General features: G+C 38.6%; 1 protein-coding gene across 1 annotated transcript; it reads right to left on the bottom strand.

Moving 5' to 3' along the window:
- Window positions 1-1703: 1703 nt before the first annotated feature.
- On the bottom strand, window positions 1704-19958 carry LOC145987131 (uncharacterized). Its single transcript, XM_083121626.1, has 3 exons — window positions 19704-19958; window positions 5323-5444; window positions 1704-3195 (listed from the first exon to the last, which is right to left on the bottom strand). The coding sequence occupies exons 1-3, from the start codon at window positions 19779-19781 to the stop codon at window positions 3066-3068; spliced, it is 330 nt and encodes a 109-aa protein (XP_082977752.1). The 5' UTR covers window positions 19782-19958; the 3' UTR covers window positions 1704-3065.
- Window positions 19959-20340: the final 382 nt, after the last annotated feature.

The following is a 20340-nucleotide window of genomic DNA, read 5'->3' as shown; positions in this document are numbered from 1 at the left end:
TCCGCCAGATTTAGCGACTTCTCGCTAGAGTTGACAGCACTGGTCGGGAAGAACCGAAGGCTACGTGTTGCTGTCATTTGAACACGTGACCATCGCAAGCAATGAGCAAATCACGCTCGTTAAGCCATCTGTTGCTGAAAGTACGTAACTGTGGTATTGAGGAGACGTGTGTGTTTTTGTTTTGTTGCATATTTTGTAAAACGAAAACAGGAAAATATGGAAGAGTAGGATAGTAGTTATGTTCCGGAAGAAGAGGAAAGTGACTGCAGTGAGTCTGAATATTCAGATATATCCGATGTGCAAGACGAGGCAAAGTCTGTCGGAGATTGGACATACGTGAACGATCTTTTCAGTGATGCACGTGAGATTTCGTCGCGTGTTTTTTTTTATATAAAACGAAGAATTATATCAATAATAGAGTTAAAAATAAATAATTGATTGATTGATTTAGTTTATTTTACTTGGCTGTTCTGCCATTTTTTGCCAATTGCAAAGATGAGGAGGAGCGATGATATAATGATATTGACGAAGAGAAGCTCACAAAGAACACCTATGCCCAGGAGCAGTGGCGGCGATTTGGTTCCAAAACCGGGGGGTAGCAAAACTGGGGGGGGGCAAAGACAGTATGTTTCCTTTTGTATATAAGATCTAGCATAGTGCGGCGGAAAAAGTGTCGAAAGTGTGTGGCGGTGCGAGTGCCCCTCGCCCCCCTAATCGCCCCCACTACCCAGGAAGGGGTTTGAACCTGGGGCCCTTGTCATCGTAGCGTACTGTTATAAACAATCCGCAGCGTAGGTCAGCATTAAAAAGAAATAAATACTAAGTGACGATCATGTTATCCATTACTTTAATGTGAGAAACATTTACAAGACTGTTATTGAAGTATCATGGTCGTGGGATCCTGCTCTCTATCTACAGGCCGGGATTCAAGGGGGGGGGGGGGACATTTGGTATTTCAAAGGATCTGACATCCCTTGCGACTCTCAAATCTGGCGAATACCAGATTTCACTCAGTTCAAAATCAACAAAGGCTTACCTTCTTCAATGTGCGGAAGCCAACGGCGCATAAAAGATAGCTGAAGTAAGCAAAAATTGCAGAATAGGCATTTTTAGGCATGATTAAGCCAAATACACGCTAACCTCAAAATAGGCATTTATAGGCACTATAAAAACGCGTTTTTGGACTAGAAACACAATGAAACGAACTTAACACATTAAAGCCTATGTTTGATTACAAAGACAAAAATCAGCACCCTATTTATTACATATGACATCCCCAGAAAATGTTCTCGCACCCCTTGCCTTCCCACTATTTTTTTCTGGTGTTCTCATTGCGTCTGCTATCATTTTTCTTGATAAAAGTGATGTCATTTGCATTCGGCATTATTTGTAATATTTTCAATGCTATTATCTTTAGTACATAGTCTTTTTTCTTAAAAGAAAAAGGCGTTTACGGAGACAGGTTATTCACAAAATAAAATATGTTAAAAATACAAATTTAGCAATTTCTTCAGTAATCAAAATGCAAATTTGGTGTTATTAATTTTCTTTCAAAAACTTATTGAAGTGAAAGACCTCAGTTTATTTATTACTACAAGTCATTATGCGACAGTATGCAGTCACATTTGAGTACTCATAAGCTAGAGGATTTGAAAGTTGTAAACAGTAAAATAAAAAATAATAGTAATAATAAAATAAATAAGTATCATTAAATAGATTTTATTCAAAGTACTAAATCATTTTTTTAAAAAAAACAGACATTCACACATTTTTATAAAAATAAAATACTGGACATAAATACATTTCCCTGAATAAATACTTCAAATAAATCAGCTTAGTTAACTTTACATTCGTGGAAAAATAAATAAAGCTTTTAAAAAAATCCAAAACTCAAGTTTTACATCTGGACATGAAACTGCAACACTTCCTAGCTGTTTATACCCTTGTAAGCAATTCATGTTTACATATTAAGCATACTACACGACAATGAATCACACATTTCTAACGTGCAGAGTTACCAAATTTTGCAATGGCAACACAATCTCTTTACACAGCTACACGTTCACTGGGCTTCTCGAAAAAAAATACAAATTCATATGTATTCTTTACAGACTGAACCATCAAGTTGTTTTCAAAACACGGAGTTATGAAATATTTTTGCAGAAGCTGATATTCAATAGCACAGTATCAAACTGGCTTCAAAAACCAATATACAGATGTAGATATTATTTTCGAGCAACATTCCAGCTAAATTGGATTAATTACGATTGCCACTGGACAGAACTTTATAATTCTACATAGAACACTGCTTCCAGATGTCTTATTTAGTAAAGCATGAGAGGACATGATACGTTTTAAGTACAACTTTTTCAATACTGTTGCAGCTGTGAAAAACTGGTGGAAATGTTACCTACAAGATTGAATGTTTACACAGCCCTTAGAGGTTACGATATGGTTCAGTTTCGTATACTTTATGTTGTGACGAGTAGTAAAATTAGTGCAAAAAATTATAATTTTTTCGTTGCACATTTAGAACTTGATTGTGCTCTGAGATGATGAACAATGAAATTAATACTTTACTTCATCTCCAAACAACAAAGGCATTATTTTAATGTTGAATAAAGTTGTTAATTTTTGAAAAAAAAGAAGCTATTTTACTAATCGCCACTGTACAACAATCATTCTCTGAAGATTGATATGATGATAGAATTATTTACATTCACGTGAAAGTATTTAAATAAAAGTATGACACATGTACACACGTATAATCACGTCAGTGTATTTTCGCATTTTTGTATGAAAAACAATCTCTTTGACAAGATGAAAGCAAAGAAACATGGTGATGATAGAGCACGTCAGCTCGCTCGAGACACCTTTGAAAGTGTTTGAGATTTCATTTCGCATTGACACCTGGGTCCCTCTATTTTTTGAATGATGGTTATTTTCTTTAATTGTTTTGAAAGAAAAACATTTTCACTCAAAAAGAAAGAAATGGACTCTACTGCCAATTTGATTCAGATAATCGCAGTTTCAAATTAATTTGTTCTGCGATTACTTCACATGCTTCACGTTGAGTGGTTGCTGTCGTTCTGTGAACTAATAGGCTGTGGGTCCGGTCTGCACTTGTAGACATAGGCTCCTGTTGCAATATCATCAACAGTTCTCAAGCAGACTTTTCCCTTTGGACATTCGCATCTGGAAGGAAGAGAATAGAGCTAGTAATACAGGGTGTCCGGCACCAACAATACCAATAAGAAAGTTGTTTAACTAAGCAACAAACAAGTTTATTGACATGCTGTTTTTTTTTAAATACAGAGAAACTCAACAAGTTTTTATGGTAATCAAGATCTCCACGTGTGCACCACGTGTTGTGCGACAGACGCCCAAACGAAATTATATCTCCTGCCAGGTGTTTTCCAGCATCTGTGGGATGCCTGTGTCACAAGCACTGACAATCCTCCAACCAAAATCATCCACATCCAGTACTGGGGTTCTGTACACATTGTCCTTTATGTAGCTCCAAAGGAAGAAGTCCAAAGGGGTAAGATCAGCTGATCTAGGAAGCCATGTAACGGTTCCACCACGTCCTACCCAACGACCTTCGAGGACTTCATTTAAGCGATCCCTCACGTGAGTGGCATAATGCGTGGGGGGGGGGGGACATATGCGACAGTTTTCGGAAACTTAAATTCTGCTAACCAATAGCAGCATTCGACTTTTTGACACGAAACGAACGCGCGAGAAAATTCCCATCGAGCGAATACGCAACAGGCTACGAAATGAACAGGCGCGTTATCGCGTTCAACGGACTTGCATTGTTGCCACTGTCGCTATAATAAAACTTGTTGAGTTTCTCTGTCTACACTACAAATTTGTTGCACAAACACACTTACAATTGAGCCAAAATATACAATAATTTAGACATGTGTGCAAGACCTTGAAGAAGGGGGAAGACTTGAGTGTGAACAGAAAATGCATGCACTTGCAAGGTAATCTACTATTTTTTGTGGAGACAAATAAACAACAACAGAAAAACTAAATAATGGATAATGTATTTCTCAAACTTGAAATTTCCACCACGAATTTCCATTTTCATGTAGCTACAATAATAATAATAAATTTCTTTATTAAGCGGGCGAGGTTCAGCCAAGGGCTGCTCTGACACCTTTGTCAATATAATGCTACAATATTAAGGCAAACTGCAATGGAGTAGTAAGCTAAATTTAAATAATGCATATAATGCATGTTTTATCATTCTACATAAGATTTATTTTATATTTTAATAAAACCAATATTTCAATTAAATTAATTAATATTGTTGAATTGTTACATGTGAAATTACAAAAAGTAGTCCATTAATTTATACTTTGTGCGAGAATAACGAAACAAGATCCTTGCAATAATGTTCCCATCCGATACACACCTATTCACACTACATTTATTATTCCTTATTTTTAGATAAGTAATTCTTGATCATTGTTAGGGTACAAGCTGTCAGTTTCATAACAGTTATTACAATTTACCTTTATTGCCAAGTTCACTTGGGTTTAATGCTGTCTTGCACACATTGAATCTGTAAGTTTATTGCACTTTTTCCTGTAGACCGATACATCAATATGCCTATACGGGCTTTTACCGATAGAATATAGATTAATCTGCCGTCTCGTGTATACATGATATTAATACAATACATGTACACATGATTTTCCCTTATTTCTCTAATATCAAATCAACTTTTAACACTAGTGCAGAATTCTCTCATTTTGTAATTATTTTAATGAAGTAAAAATTCGCCCAATTTTGTTCAAAGTACACTATTTATTTTTCTAAGACTGAACCTATTGCGGTTAGTTACCAAGTTACATAGATTAACTAAGGAGGTGAATTAACCATTCACGGGAACAATTGAAATTTTATATCAGATCGATATCGGCAAAAATTGCATATCCGTCTTTCCCTAAAAAAGTATTTATGTATAGTAATAAGAGGGGAAAATGTGTACGGAACAATTTACAATGAAATTGACATGGTTTTTCGTGCAGTCAGGTTAATAAAGTTTGTACATCTCTAAAGATACATTTTTGTAGTTTCGTTTAACGCGATGTTTAAATAATTTATAAGCAATCGTTGCAATAATCAAAGGGAGACGAAAATTAGGTTGTGACAATAGCGTCAAAATGCGAAACATAAAATTCTGGTTTTCTAGTTTGGTGACAAAATGCATTCCTTGTTGAAACTCTAATTCATCTCTTTAATTGAACGATGGAATATGTTACTCTGTAGAAAATTCAATATCGGTACAACGATTCAAATGGTACTTACGTGTTTTTCATGAAGTAATCAATGCGCCTGCTGAGTGGAAAGTAGACGGCCCAGCCGCAGGGGGTGGTACTGTGGCACTCTTTCAACAGCGACATGTCTCCGGTACTCTGCGAGACAGCCCTCTGGGAAATAAGAAAGGAATATATAGTAAATAAACAACCAATGTAGTTTTATAAATAATATTACAACTAATATGGATAAGAGTCTAAAAGGGAAAAGTCAGCAACGGCAACTATCTGTTCAAATTCACTTTATGCTCAGATAGGCTAATGGGGATAGTTTCACCATAACCTTCCCCGAGGAGGAGGGCCCACCACCTCTATTTTTTTGATTTTTCAACAGTGAAATTTTTTATTAAACTTTGAAAAATAAATATATTGTTCCCTAGGGTGCTGTTCTCAATATTGCTGTATTACTTTTGATCATAAAAACAAATGTAAAGTAAATGGGAGGCAAATTGCACTTGGTGGCCTATCAGGCGCCATCTTTGAATGTGTATCATTCGAGACACTCATGCGAGTGACAGTGTACAATTGACTGGTAATGATGATATTTTTGTAATAATTATAATTAATAAACAACTGCATCTCTATAAACAAAAAAGTATTAATAAAAAATTATGGTTTTGGCAAGTTTTGGCGAATGGTAAAATATGTGTGTGACACCAATGCAATAATTGCTTCTTATTTTTTATTAATTTCGGTAATATTTGTAATTATTATAATTAATAAATAACTGCACATATATAATCAACGAAGGAAGCAGTGATTCAATAACAAAATGCTTTCTTGAATTTTAGTGATTAAAAAAAGTGTGGGCCTGTGACCCCCCTCCCCTCAGGTAAGTTTCTCGTGCGGCATGGGTAAGCTAGGGTTAAAGTAAGATTCGAACCAAGGGGCAATGTGCCTCGACAGGGAATCGAACCCGCGATCCCTTGATTATTTGACATTACCACTATGTCAAGTACTCTGTTTATAAACATTTAAGATAGAGGATCAGTACCGCCAGAATGTCCTCGAGTATAAACATAGCATTGTATTAAATGTTTCAATATGTTGTCGTGGGTGCAATCTACCTGCAGGTTGACGCACGACGAAATAATAGAATTTTCCGTCTTACTGTGCTTTAGCGAGAAGCAGAGAAGGAAACTGTCCACTTGTGTGAGTCATGACGACATGCGTCTGGAGTCCCATTAGATTACTGTGGGAAGCCTTCCCTCCCAATCAATGCTAAAAGGCATTTGACTTCCAGCCTTGGCCTGGTAAGAGCAACAACCCGCGGCTTCAACAGAGACGCAGTTGTGAATTTGCTTGCGTGTGTGTGCGTGTCCCCCTTCACCTTCTTGATCTGGACCATCCGACAATTGGTCCTTATTTGTAGGTGTGTCCCTGACGTCGGCCTACACGTCACGGGGGCTCGTCCTGTAGTTAACCCCCTTCTCGCCAGATGTTCGCTCGGGCGTGCAAGGAATGTGAAGCTTCCTGCTCGCTAGCTGTGAATGAGGGACTTCGCATGAGGAAAAACACTCGGTTTCCTTTCATCTAGTCCGCAAAGGGGCGACAAAGTAATTTTATGCATCTTCAGTATGGTACCGTTTCCTGTTTATGATTCTCTACAGTTCAGAGTCAGAAAGACTTCATTCCCAATTTGTTTACGCAAATCGTAACCAGGCACTGTCGAGAATATTAAAGAATGGTAAAAATGCGTGAAAAGAAACTCTATAGGGGGCATTCCAGCGTTACGTGTGTGACATTTTACACACAAAATTTAAGCTTCTAGACATGAGATTGGATTAAAATATTCAGAATGATCTGATTTCATAGGTTCATTGGGTACTTTGTGGTGTCTGCTAAAAAATGAAAAAAATCTTGAGTATGATGGCATGGGTTAAATGCATTAAAAACATTAACAGAAGTCCGTTACGTGTGTGACGCTTTAAAAATGTAGCAAAATTTGACTTCATTTGTCTGTGAAGCATACAGACTACAGATGCTAGTAACTTTTGCTGGTGAAATGTGAAAATTACATGCATTCACAAACTTCTAAACCTTAATGCAATTAAAACCAATAGTAATTTCTATATAAATTAATTTTGTTATGAACATGGAGTAGGACCACTTTTCGTCGAATGCCCCTGCACTGATTACATGAGATGATTTCCAGACATAAAAGTACTGGCTAGAGTTGCCAGAAGTCCTGCTTTTACAGGACTGTCATGTTTTCCACAAACAGTTTCATGTCCTCTGAAGTTCGTACAGAACACCAGTTTGTCATATTTTTGGCTACTAATAATTAAAACACAAGTTTTCCATCGAGGGAACGAAATTACAGAAGCAGATAATAAATTCGTTCATTTCAAATCGATCTAAGAAGAATGTAAGTCATTAGCTTCGAAGGAAATTGTTTGGTAGGTTACGAGTTGTTGATATCAAATTTATTAATTTGTTGGTCTTTCTAGGAGACAATAATATAATAAAGAATGGAAATCCCCAAAGACTAATAGTAAACATCAGAAAATTCTTTGATTGAAACATTTATTCTGTGGGTAAAGTAGTGCACTATGAAAACATCACACTCTGAGCTGGTTAATGTATTTTATACTCTATTTTTGGAACTAACTTGCTTTTTTGTTTGGTTTTGCTTTTAAAACTATGTACTTAACGATCAAAAGGAACCCTGCGCGTAACTTGGGGGAGGGAGAGTCGAAAAGTTGTCTATCCAATCTAAGAATATTTTGCTAAATGACTAAAAATCACAAATTGTAATCTTTATTACTTCGTTCCTCAGGTCCAGGAGGTTAGAAAAAACACCCTTCTTGTAAATTCTAATACATCTGCAAATGACCCTCTCCTCCAGAGTTACGCCTGTGAAAAGAATTATCAGTATTTTTGCCAACAAATTTATTTAACAAAGTTGAGGTATTTCTCCGTAAGGTATGTGTTGATCGGTTCAACTGTGATCACAGCGACTGAGTATCAATGTACTTAACTTTCCCGAACAAGGAACATTGGTCACATTTGTTGGAATTGTATTTACCTAAGAAATCACGCAATATGCATGTTTGCCCAGCTTCCGTGTTCCCTCTTCCCCTCTTTTCTTGCTATCAGGAGCTCCTTGTGTGTTTTAGTGACCTTGGAATGTGCTACATTCCGGTAGTACTAAAGTGGAGAGCCGCGGAAGAAAATAATAACAAGCTTTGACGATTTACTAGAGAGGAAAAATGAGTCGTACTATTGCAATAATTATTAAATTAGTTCGTTTAATCACAGAAAGTGTACTTTTGTTCAGTTGTATACATACATTTCTAATTTGTTGTTTCTTCTATGAAATGCTTGTATGCAGATATAAATAAGAAAAGCTTACAAGGTAGTGCAATTTGGAGGCGGGTCTTGATTTTTAGTTACATAATCATTTTTCTCTGAAAACTGATACATAAATATGTCGGCGAAATGAAGAATATTAAATATTAACAACCCTTTAAGATAGAAACAGTTACAATAACGTTGACTTTACAATGATCTTGCTAGCCTTTGTGAATAACGTACTGCCCCCCCCCCTTCCCCTTGCTCTGACGCCTTTACGGATATTTACTATTTATTATTTATTTATCACGGATATATTAAATGAGTTCTTGACTATAACCTGCCACTGTTAGACTCAAACGACCAACAAAATATATATATATATATATATATATATATATATATATATATATATATATCTAAAGTTGTAAGAACATTAGGAGAGCAAAGATTCTTGGGTTAACGAACTTCTACCAATCTTCGAACAGTTATTTTTCACAACAGTTGCATTATACTTGAGAACATTTATCTAAGATTCATCAACTTTTGACTAACATAAAAACATAAATCTAACCGTTACTCTTTAACCTTACCATGTATAGTAAACCAAACAATTTATCTCCATTGAATTGTAAGTAGTTTTCTTTACGTAAAGATATACATAAAAAGGTTGGAATAATTTCATATAAAGACAACTTATCTATCTGCAAAGGTTTCTGGAGCAAAAATTTGAATGGTGAAGAACGAGTTTGTTTAAAAAATAGCAGTTGTTAATTTTATTTAATGCGAAAAGAAAGACAAAGTAACTTACTCAAAAAATAATATTAACCATGTTTACTGTGTAGCACAACTTTAAACTTGCTATTAATATTGTACTTTGCTTCTCGTTAAAACAATTGAATTGCGGTGAAGTACGAGCTAAAATTGTACTATTGCAACCCAAATAAATCATCAAGTAGAACAATTTGAAGAAGGAAAATGATTGACAAACTGATTAGTTGGTTTGGGAAGTCTAACAGCACAGCAAGTTTTGAAGGACCAGGCCACTCTGGCGACATTGAACTATAAAGACCTTTCGAAACTTGGACTTCGGACATATGTTGATGCAGTCTTGAATGTAGGGAAAAGAACTGGCCTCATTCGATTCATTCTGTTTTGCCAGTTTTGTCAACATCAGAAACTTTTGATCAACACCGAGTCACGTGAGAATGTTTCCTCATATGCTTCCCCTCCCCTCCTTCCTGTTTCTCTGCGATTTGCAAGGTTAAAGGGAACAAAATAAAATGTAAGTAGCTACGTAATGCAGGAAACGAAAAACGATTAAGACAATCGAAAAAGTCCTACTTACTTTCTAACTTAACATGCTTTCTCTGAATTACTGCTCTCTCTTTTTCTCACACGAGTAACCGGGAAAAGTGGGGGGGGGGGGGTAAGTGACACTTTCTTTTAGCTAATAAATCGAAAGAGGAAGGACATATTTGCTGAAAGCGCAAAGAAAAATGTATCATTTGTGTAGGCATCAGTGACAGGTTTGTAGGTGTTGTGTCTTTGACTTAGAGATCCATGTTGGACAGTGTATTTCTAAAAACTTAAAGCCAGCCCCCCTCTCCCCATAGTTTTGCTACCCTTTAAACCTTGATTGGGTGGTTATTATCATACTCTTAAATTTAGAGTGATTTTGTGGTTTTATTACATTTTGATCAACATTTTGAAGGTTTTTGCCACCCTGTAAAACTTAAAAATTCAAACTATTGTCATTCTGTAACATATGTAGAGTTCCTCTGAAAAATTACGATTCATAATTTTTGTAGGTACATATTCACACTTTAAAATGTAAAGATACATGTTTTTTAGGTGTTTTATGCTTTAAAGCTTAAAGATCTTAGGTTTGTAGGTTTTGCCACTCTGTGAAACTTGAGGTAACCGGGTGAATCCCACGATTGCCAGCCTACGTGGTGTAGTGGTTAGCAAAACGCGCGGTATCATCGTGTTTCTCCCCATCATCCGTTGCGTTAGTTCATTACCCAAAGATTAGAAAATCGGCGTAAGAGAACAGAAATAGAAAGTTAAGGAGAGATGTAGTGATTTGGTAACAGCTCTGAACTGTCATCTACCTGTCCACATTTCTGCTTACTCCCCTTTATCATGACAATTTGGTAATTTATTGGGTAAAAAAAGTAAAGTGCTCCCCTGTGCTTAGCACCACGCCATGAAGGCGTATAGGGGGTGTGAGGGTAACGCCCCACACTTTCTTGATCCGGTCGTCAGTGGGGGTGATGTGATCAGCATCACGCCCCTGACCGCTTTTACCCCCCAAGGTTTCCCCCAGGTACCCATGTTATTCGTCGCTGGGTGGGCGCCGGGGCAGTTTCCAACGTTAGAAAAGTTCCCGGATTTGAACCGGCCGGGGATCGAACCCGGGACCTTTATTATTTATTGGGTACTCGGTGCAAGTTTCTAGAATTGGCAATCAGCTTTTCAACTAACTGCGTAATATATTTGCCAAATTACGTCAAATAAACTCTAACTTGTAAACAACTATCAAAGGTCAAAAGGATTTTCGCAAGACTACAGTTAAAAGCTTACAAAATAAATACATTTTGAGAGGAATCCGTGAATCGGAGGCTACTTCAGTTAAAGGAACCACTACACCTTTATACGACCCTTCCCCCCCCCCCCCAAGCTCCTCTTCCGGCCTGCCAAATCATTCAGTCACGAGGTCCAAGGTCGTTCATACTATATGTTTACAAATTTATGAATGCATGCGTCTGTAGTAGAACGTGCCCTGCTTGTTACATTTAAACGACTTTCGCTCGTGTGGCACGTGACCCTGCGTGGGCTTCTGTGTGGAGCCCAAATTGGGACAGAGTGCACTACGCAGTGACTTTTCCTCCTACCCTCTACGCACCACCTCACTTTAACCTTGCTTACTCCCATATTTACGCAGTTGGCCAGAGGTGAACGAATTCTCTGGCACATCCTGTTGATATGAGGGGCCACAGAGGGTCAAGAGGTCATGATTCTTGCCAAGTCAATGCTGATTGGTAAATTGTTTCCTATAGATTGAGCCACTCAATTTTTCGGCGGAAGTGACGTCAACGGAACATTTCGAGAAAACACGAGCTCTTCTCTGTGCCTCACTTTGTTTATATTGCGGCTTTCTCTCTTGATGTATAAAGTTCCCTCTTGTGGTCAGCGCAGAGCCTTAATTGAGACTCCACATGTTCCCGATCTCGGTCGTTAATAGTGTTATGGTCTTGACTTTGTTAGAAGGTTGAGCAGATCTTAAAGGTTCGCCTTTTCACTCTGCATAGCATTCTCCTTTACTGAATCTTTCTACTTGATGTTCGTTTAGATCTCTATCCATTAAAATATGCTACTTGACTATATTATATTTTTCTATACTTCTCCATTGCCATTCTTGCGGCAGGGGCAGACGTTTGGAAGCAATTTAAGCATTAGTACTTCTACCTCTTTAGCCACGGGAGTCCAGTTGGTAGGTAGTCTAACTGCCACGGAGGCTCTGGGGCTCACCCAGCTTCTAATCGATGGATACATGGGGTCAACCCTGACGGGTAAAGGCGCCTGGCCGATATTGAGAATGTGTGGAGCCCTCCCTTCACCCCACTCAAGCGTCTCCATGGCACGGAAGCCGGCCCTTGTGGCGGAGTGGTTAGCACATGGCGCTACGAAGCCAGGGGTCCCTGGTTCGAAGCCCGCCCTGGGAATGGATGTTTGTGAGGGTCCATTCATCAATTTCATCTTATCATCACTTATCCCCATCCTCGCAATTAGTCAAAAGTGGCACAAAAGCAAAGTAAAATAAAGCAAATCAATTCGATTTAACACAAGCATCAGATTAAAAGGTTGAAACGTTCGAGGGTTTTGAATATAAACCCTGAACGTGAAGGCTCTGTGGCGTGAAACAGAATTGTGGGCGACGCATTTGATTTGTCACCATGCATTGGTATTCAGGTAGGCCAATCGAGTCTGGGTCTACAGTTTAAAGTGCAATGTTCGTCCATCAGAGATCGAACCCGATACCACTTGATTACAAGACGTCAGTGTAAGCCAGTAAGCTAACGGGAAGGGTCTATCGTTCCGTGAACAAACCAAGTCCGACAAGAGAGTATGTGCTTACATATGTTTATGCAAGGATGAGATTCGACCATAAACCGATTCTAGAGTCCATTCAACCCTCACAGGAGGGGTAAAGTAAAGTTAAGTGCTCCCTTGTGATTTGTACCACGCCATGAAGGCGTATAGGAGGTGTGGAGTTAGGGGGATAAAGAGAGTAAACGTGGTAATCTTTTTGTAATCAAGATCTCGAGCTGGATCTTCGAATGATCATTCCCGGTTGGAACACGGAACAAAATAACCAATCAGAACGCACAGATACCTTCCTACTCCCGCCCCCTAACACGCATTGCCTACGCAATGACATCTTATCCACACCGTTTCCTGTCCTGCTCGGTCATACGTGTGCGAGGCTTCGTTTGTTATTGGTCATCAGACCGGATATATCTACATTCCTCGGCTACCTTTGCACCTTTATACACTTCTGGACTTCCGACTCTGATACGAAACATCGAAACTGCGTCGAGCTCGTGCGTCAATTGTACGACTCCTCCACGGTAAACAGTTCCAAGTTCCTGGCGACGATTTCCTGTACCTGTCTTCGGTCACGAACGTGCTTATCTAATGGGAGGGGCATCTCCATTGTATTTCTTGGCACCCTTACGGACGAGTGCCACGTGGTACTTACCGGAAGATGCATGAATGAATGGAGGAAACATGAAAACATCTATTTAGGAAATGAAAAAGAAAATATTTGATTTCTTCATTAGTTTGATTACATTGTTTGGCGGAAGCTTCTTAGAGAAGTGTTTATCGCGCAGGTTGTAATGGATTCCAAAACATTACATGGATTCGATAGTAAACGTGAAGTTTCCAGCAACTTTCTAAGTGGTTATCGCAGTCGCTTGGTAGCTAATCAAGTGGTTCCGGATTGAGTCCCATAGTGGTTTGGATCCTGTTTCAAATTGTACGTCTACTGCCGGTTAGCTCAGGGCTGTTACAACCACATATGAGAAATTTCTATATCATTTGGAGGAGAATCACACACAGATAGAAGGATACACAAGAGGAAGAGATACAAAGGGAGAAGAAGGGAGGAAGAGAGAGAAAAAACAAGGGCAGAAAAAACAGAAACAAGGGCACAAGAAGAGAAAAGGAGAGATAAGGAGAAACAGAAAAAGAAATAGAGAGAGATAGAAATCGAAACAGGAAGAAAGAAGAAAGAAAGAGAGCGGGGGAAATAACTTATGAAACAAAGAGAATGAATGAGGAAAGAGTGAATCATTCTATCTGTGTGGTATTTAAGAAATTTCCAGTGGGGGGGGGATTCTACTGACTGTCTAGGGACAGCATGAGATAATGACTTTATAGCATATAATATTCCCCCCATGGAAAAAAAATATCAATAAGAGGGGGACACAAGTACCCAGAGGGGGGAAATTCCCCCCATCCCTCCCTACAAATACCACCCTGTGTGTGTGCAGCCGCAACCACGAAGCAGAAAATTACTCTTGGGTCCATCCAAAGGAAACTCTGGAGAGACCACTGGATTAGCCTACAGTATAAACTTAAAACGAACTTCGTCTAACTTTTGAAGATTCAATTAAGCTATTTACGGTAAGGATGAGTGATGATATGATGAGAACGATGAAATGGTTGCTAAGAGCGATCCAGAAGTCCGTACAATCACTCGACCAAATTTTTATGATTTCACCAGACTCCGTAGTTGAGTCACCTGTCACAAGAGTAAACAACTTCTGGCATGCACGATTACACCTCCCCCTCTTTTTTCATCGCTGATAGAAGGTTACCATGACGACGTGCCCCCTTTTCAAATATTATATTTAGATTCCCCTTCTCTATTATTTAAATTGTACGACAGACGTCTGATTCTAAGATACGTGCTTTCACTCGGTGTCCTTGCTCCACCTTTCCCGAGAGATGAATCAGAGCATTTTAATAAGATCTCGTTAGGCGAGTGGGGGAGGGGGGAGTTAAGGGGTGGAAAGTGTTGGAAGGTTGTTTACCTCTCCAACAGACGTGGAAGGGCGGTTTCTTGGCAACAAAGCTATTAGAGCCAAATCGACGGGAAGTAAGAGCGCATGAGTTTTCTTTTTTTCTTTGGCGGCCGCAAGAAAATGTAGTCTCGGGGGGTTATTGGCCCGTAATGAAGTACTCAGGCTTCTGTGGGCTAGTTCCTAATTGCGTTTACGTTGGTCGCTGGCTTCTGGAAGCGAGCGGTCGTGCTCGCTCTCTTACTTTTCCGGAGCTGGAGGTATTCAGGGCAGAAGAGTGTCCTCCGGGCAAGATTGTATCGTGCACGTACAACACGTCTCCTCTTGGCCGGTTTACTTGCAGAAAAGATTATATTATTCCACGACTGCTGGTGTGTTGCTTGCTGTGCTGCAGAAGGTGCGACGGATCCTGCAAACCTTGCAAAAGAGGCGTCAAAATCATAAGCTTTTGTCCTGAAGTGGTTATATAATGTAAACTGTGAGGTTGTGCTTAAGGGCTATCGTTGTTAGAAATGCTTTATAAGAGAGGAAGTTAAAAGAAATGAAAGAACTGAACGGGAAAGAAAACAAGATATACAAGTTGGAAAGAAGATAAATGAATCGACAGGGATGGGAATGTAAATAAAAGAGCGAAACTCACTTTTCCTTTATTTAGCTTTTTTTTACGTCGCTTTCTACCTCTTGGTTTAATCGCAACGATGATGGAGCATATGAACAGATGAAATGGATGATGGGAGAAACACAATCATACATCCATGTCTTGACCAGGGTTCGAACATTGAACCTCTGAGTTTGTAGAACGTTATGCTGACCACTCCTCCATGGAGCCCTGCTAAAAGTGGCAGACAAACAAGGGAAGAGTAAAGGAGGGTCAGTTGAAAAGGGGAATAAAGGAAGCTAGAGAGATAGAGAGAATAAAGGAAATAAAACTAGAGAGAGAGAGGAGCAACATTTAAGAGAAAGCAAGGTAAAGAAGTTGGTCACTTTATGTTGGAATTTCAGGTAAAAAGTTTTGTTAAGTTGCTCTCCAGTCTTCTTGCAGTACGGGTTAGCTGAACGTGGGCTACATTGGATCAGAAATAATTATCATAATGCTTATACCCAAAAGTGCTTGGCGAACCAGGACAGTGAGAAAATATAGTCGACAAGAAAAAATGCATATGAAATATGAGGAGGAAGAAGGAGATGACAATTCCGAAACACAACAAAAGAAGGATTTAAAAAAGTATGATTGTTACTTGGATCCTCGAACGAGTTTTTCTAACACTACCCTTTCGGTTTCCAGTGCCCCCTATATCAAACGTTACTCTTTCTCCACCTAATCCATGTTTTGCTTTACGTTAACATTTCCAAGACTGTAACCAAGTAAATATAAATGTACAAACCCTTTAATGTAGAAATTGTATTTATTTATGTGAAGTAAGCGGAATTTTGTCGGAGTGGTCAGTGTCAGGCGACTATGTCATTCTGATCCTCGCGATTAACCTAAGAGATAGAAAAGTAGAGGAAATATAACCATGGTAACTAAATAGGAGCATAGGAAAGTTTTCAAGGTCACGTGGGCAGCAAATTGAATAAATGCATGTATGGATGAAAGGTAATGTATGACTGTGGACCATAGCGAGTACTTAGTCACAGAAATATTGCTTATGGATCGAAAATAAATTGTTTTCCATTAAACATATTATACTATTACACTATCATCGACTTCGATGAGGCTATATTTGCAAATTCAAGGTTAGTCACGTGGCCACAATTTTTTGTTTCATCCTAGTAAATATGCAACCATGCATCGGACGAATGTAATTATGGTCATCTATGTCAAGGCGCAAAATAAATTTAATCCCTATTCTTTGAAGTTCATGAGCGTTTTTAATCTGGAGGTTGTCTGAAGTGAATCTAATCTAGAGTTATCCGAATCTCGACAAGCCTCGGATAACTATAAGCTAATAACCCAATTGATCTGTTCAAATCTCAATTTTTCAAAGGAAATATGAATAATTATTTTAGAATAGTATGTCTTCAACGGAATGGGCGGAATGGATAAATGAAAGGGTGACTGTCGAGCTTGAGGTCGCCACCCCCAAATTATGATTGCTGATTTTAAATATTGTTATTTTATTAAGCGCCACATAATGAACGTTCTAAAGTACAACTGCTATTTACAATCACAGAGATTTGTTCCGACATGCTCAAATTTACTCGGAACAATTACCCCCCTCCCGTTACCCAAACTGAAACAGTAAATAAGTCGCAGCTTCTGCAAAGCTTTCTAGGATAAGAGAACAGAGATTCAATCTAGGACGGAAGATGTTAGATACGGGGTCGCACAACTTTCTAAGTCCTAGAGAAGCAAGAATTTTGCTACTGTTCACACCATCCTCACATACGGTTGAGATCGAGAATATGTTGGGTATTGGATCCCAATTTTGATTTCCCCTTCTCTCTTGTTAGCCTGCACGGGGAGGCTAATCGGGACTGAATTAGTTTAAAGTAGGTTCCGAAACCTTTAATGTTGCCTCCGCAAGAAATCTAACCCTTATTTGCAAATGCAATAGTAACAACAACAAGTTATGAGGGAGGTCAGACTTGGGTGTCATAAATTTATTCCAGGTACTTATCATGCAGTACCTGCCTTATATGCCAAGGGCATCATCACATATATTCGCCGTTTTTGATGGTACCCACAGGCTCATATAATATCAAAATGGCCAACAATAAACATATAACTTGAAGATTAAAAAAAATCGTTTTATAGGCAGTAACATTGACTATTTACGAATACAAATAACGAAAATTCTTCAGACCGCATATTGCATCATCCACTTTGACACGTGTACTCGTGACCTGCGAAAATAATGTGCTCGATTTGTTCTTCAGAATCGAGAATAATTAATTACTTTAGATGTAAATACTCTCCTCAGAAAATGATTTACTGTAAATTATCAGTTCTCATATTGCAACTTTCTCCTACTTTTATTTTACTTATTATTTCCTGCTACACTTTGAGAACAATTTCAAATTTCTTCAAAATTTTAAAAAAATTATGTTTTGTCCCTTTTAAAAGGGTCAACGTTACATCATCAAATCCCTAAAACTCTCATTCAAATATATTCTCATATTAAAACAATAAAAAAACAGCATTACGCATGTATAATTTAAAACATGCGAGGTAATTTATTTACGCTTGTCAAACGGTATAGAAGCAAACGAAAATTAACTAAAGTTATTTTCAAACGGTATATATTGGAGTTGAAATACTCGTAATCATATTTTATTTTTTAAAATTAATTGTGTCTTTCTCCGTTCTTTGATGTGCGGTAGTATTTCTCTGTTTGAATCATCTAATAGTGAGCTAAACTCTTGTTGAATAAGAAACACAAATATGTATAATGTTCTTCAGAAAAAAAATAAACATTTTCTGGCTGCTTTACTTCTACAAAAACATATCATCTTGGCCCCTTTCAAGACTTGTGTTGGCAGAAATCAAGATCTATACGTGCGTTCTTAGAGGAAAGAGAGCACAATATTTGAGTTAGCAAGAATTTTTAAGCACGACATGAAGCAGTGACACTAACTCAAAGCGTGATATCCCTTCATTAGCCTTTTTCAAATACAAAATCAGTGGGAAAAGACCAATTAAATACGAGAACTACGGTGTGTAATTTATTTCCATTTTGTATCCATTATATATATTTTACTGTATTAGTGTGGCAAAATCATTATTATTATTATTATAATTATGATGATGATGATGATGAAAACACATCCGTTCCGTGCTTTCACCTCACTGCACATAACCAATCAATTCCTTTTTCTACAGATCGCCCATAAATGCATTAATCAATTTATATAAAGTGCAAAAATTGTAGCGTAAAGCAGACATCTAAAGGCATCAACTATTGAATGTCTGACAAATTGAATTAGCTTTTTAGAGCACATTTTCTACCATGTAGTACTATAATATTATATTAATTCGTTACAATAAAATTGATGTCATTCGTAACGGTTTTATGTAACACCTTATTTATCTAATTTTGTGGTACTGTTTGTGAAATTCAATTTGTTGGAGGAGGGATTTGCGTCAATCTAGTTTTTATTCAACAGATACACTGTCACGTTGTTCGACTGAATGTTACAGTAAAACTCGTGCATTAATTTTAGGATCAAAATATAGGGAAGATTCTGCCTTGCCAGCCGACAAAAGATACAACTATTTTATTCTCTTGACGAAGTAAAATCGTAGGAGGTTTACAGCAAGAGATCGATTGCAACATTAAATTTACGATTGAAATGCAGGTTGATTCAGAAAAGAAAAATAAATAAATGAAAGAATCAATTGTGCACAGATGCCAACTTAAGAGTTCGGCACGATTAGGGGGTGGGGGCAGTTGCCCTCCACTTTCTGCCCCCGCACAATGTTCTTTTAATGCTAAGCCTTGTCTACCAAGAGGAAATAAACTTTCACTACCCCCTTTCCCCAGTGTTGGCACTCGATCGCCGCCACTGGGGACGAGATACTGTCAAGCCACATTTTGGTATCCGTGAGAAACACTATAAAATACTGCCGCCCCCGTGGCGGAGTGGTTAGCACATCGCGTTACGACGCCATCTGTTCCGGGTTCGAATCCCGCCATGTGCATAGGTGTTTCTGAGTGCCTATTCATCAATTTCACCATATCACTCATCTCCATCTTCGCGATTAGCCAAAAAGTGGCAGAAAAGCGAAATAAAATAAACAAAGCGAATCAATTAATCAAGAACTTTAAAATACTTTAAAAAAAATCAACAAATCCTCAAATCTTTGTTTACACTCGATCGAAAAAAATCTCTCTTGATAATGTCTGTCACTATCTTTCTGTTATTTCGTTTGAACTATTTTTGCAAATGAGTGGTGAAAATAAATGCGGCTTGGCATCTCGCCCAGACTCTTTCAATTGATGCACTTAAATGCATAAATGCCCTTGAGACGAGAAGCGTAACTTACCTTCTCAATGGAAGCGGCGTGGGTGGACTCCAGGAACGCAACAAGTGCAGCCAGAACCAAAAAAACCGCGAACTTCATCCTGCCGGCGGATTCTTCAATCTTCTTGAATCAGAAAATACGAGAGTCAACGGGGTCAAGCGGCTTCTCCTAAGGTGAACGAAATAAACCAACAGTCGAAGCACCAGTAAAGAACGATTTGCCTTCTTCGCTACTCTCCAAGCGACGGACTCGTACGGATCTTTATTTGAGGGGCCGCCTCGGACGTCGAAATATATAGGCAGCGCGGAGGTGAAACGATGGAAAGGAGTCGAGAAGGGGGGAGGGGCTTGGTTCCCGCGTGAAGCGCAAAATCTGATGCGCGTTGACTCTGGAAGACGTTCGCGAAGTGTTGATGACATCATAGAGGCGTGAAAGGAAGAAAAGGAAGAAGGGATAGGAGGGGGAACGGTGGATCTTGTAGTATGGAGGGAAGAGGAGAGGGGGAGCTCTCATTTCAAGTGATAACATGCTTTTCTGACCCTGAGCCCTGCGGATCGGTCGTGTGCACAAGGTCTATGAATGAACGCATCTATATAGCACTTGCTACCGAAGACCGGCCGGCTGTTGCTGCTCCGAGTAACGATGGGACAAAACCTTG

The sequence above is a fragment of the Lepisma saccharinum genome, chromosome 4 (assembly GCF_977018435.1).
Source record: "Lepisma saccharinum chromosome 4, izLepSacc3.1, whole genome shotgun sequence".
Classification (NCBI taxonomy): domain Eukaryota; kingdom Metazoa; phylum Arthropoda; class Insecta; order Zygentoma; family Lepismatidae; genus Lepisma; species Lepisma saccharinum.
Note: the sequence above shows the minus strand (reverse complement) of the source record. Positions and strands in the feature narration are given on the sequence as shown.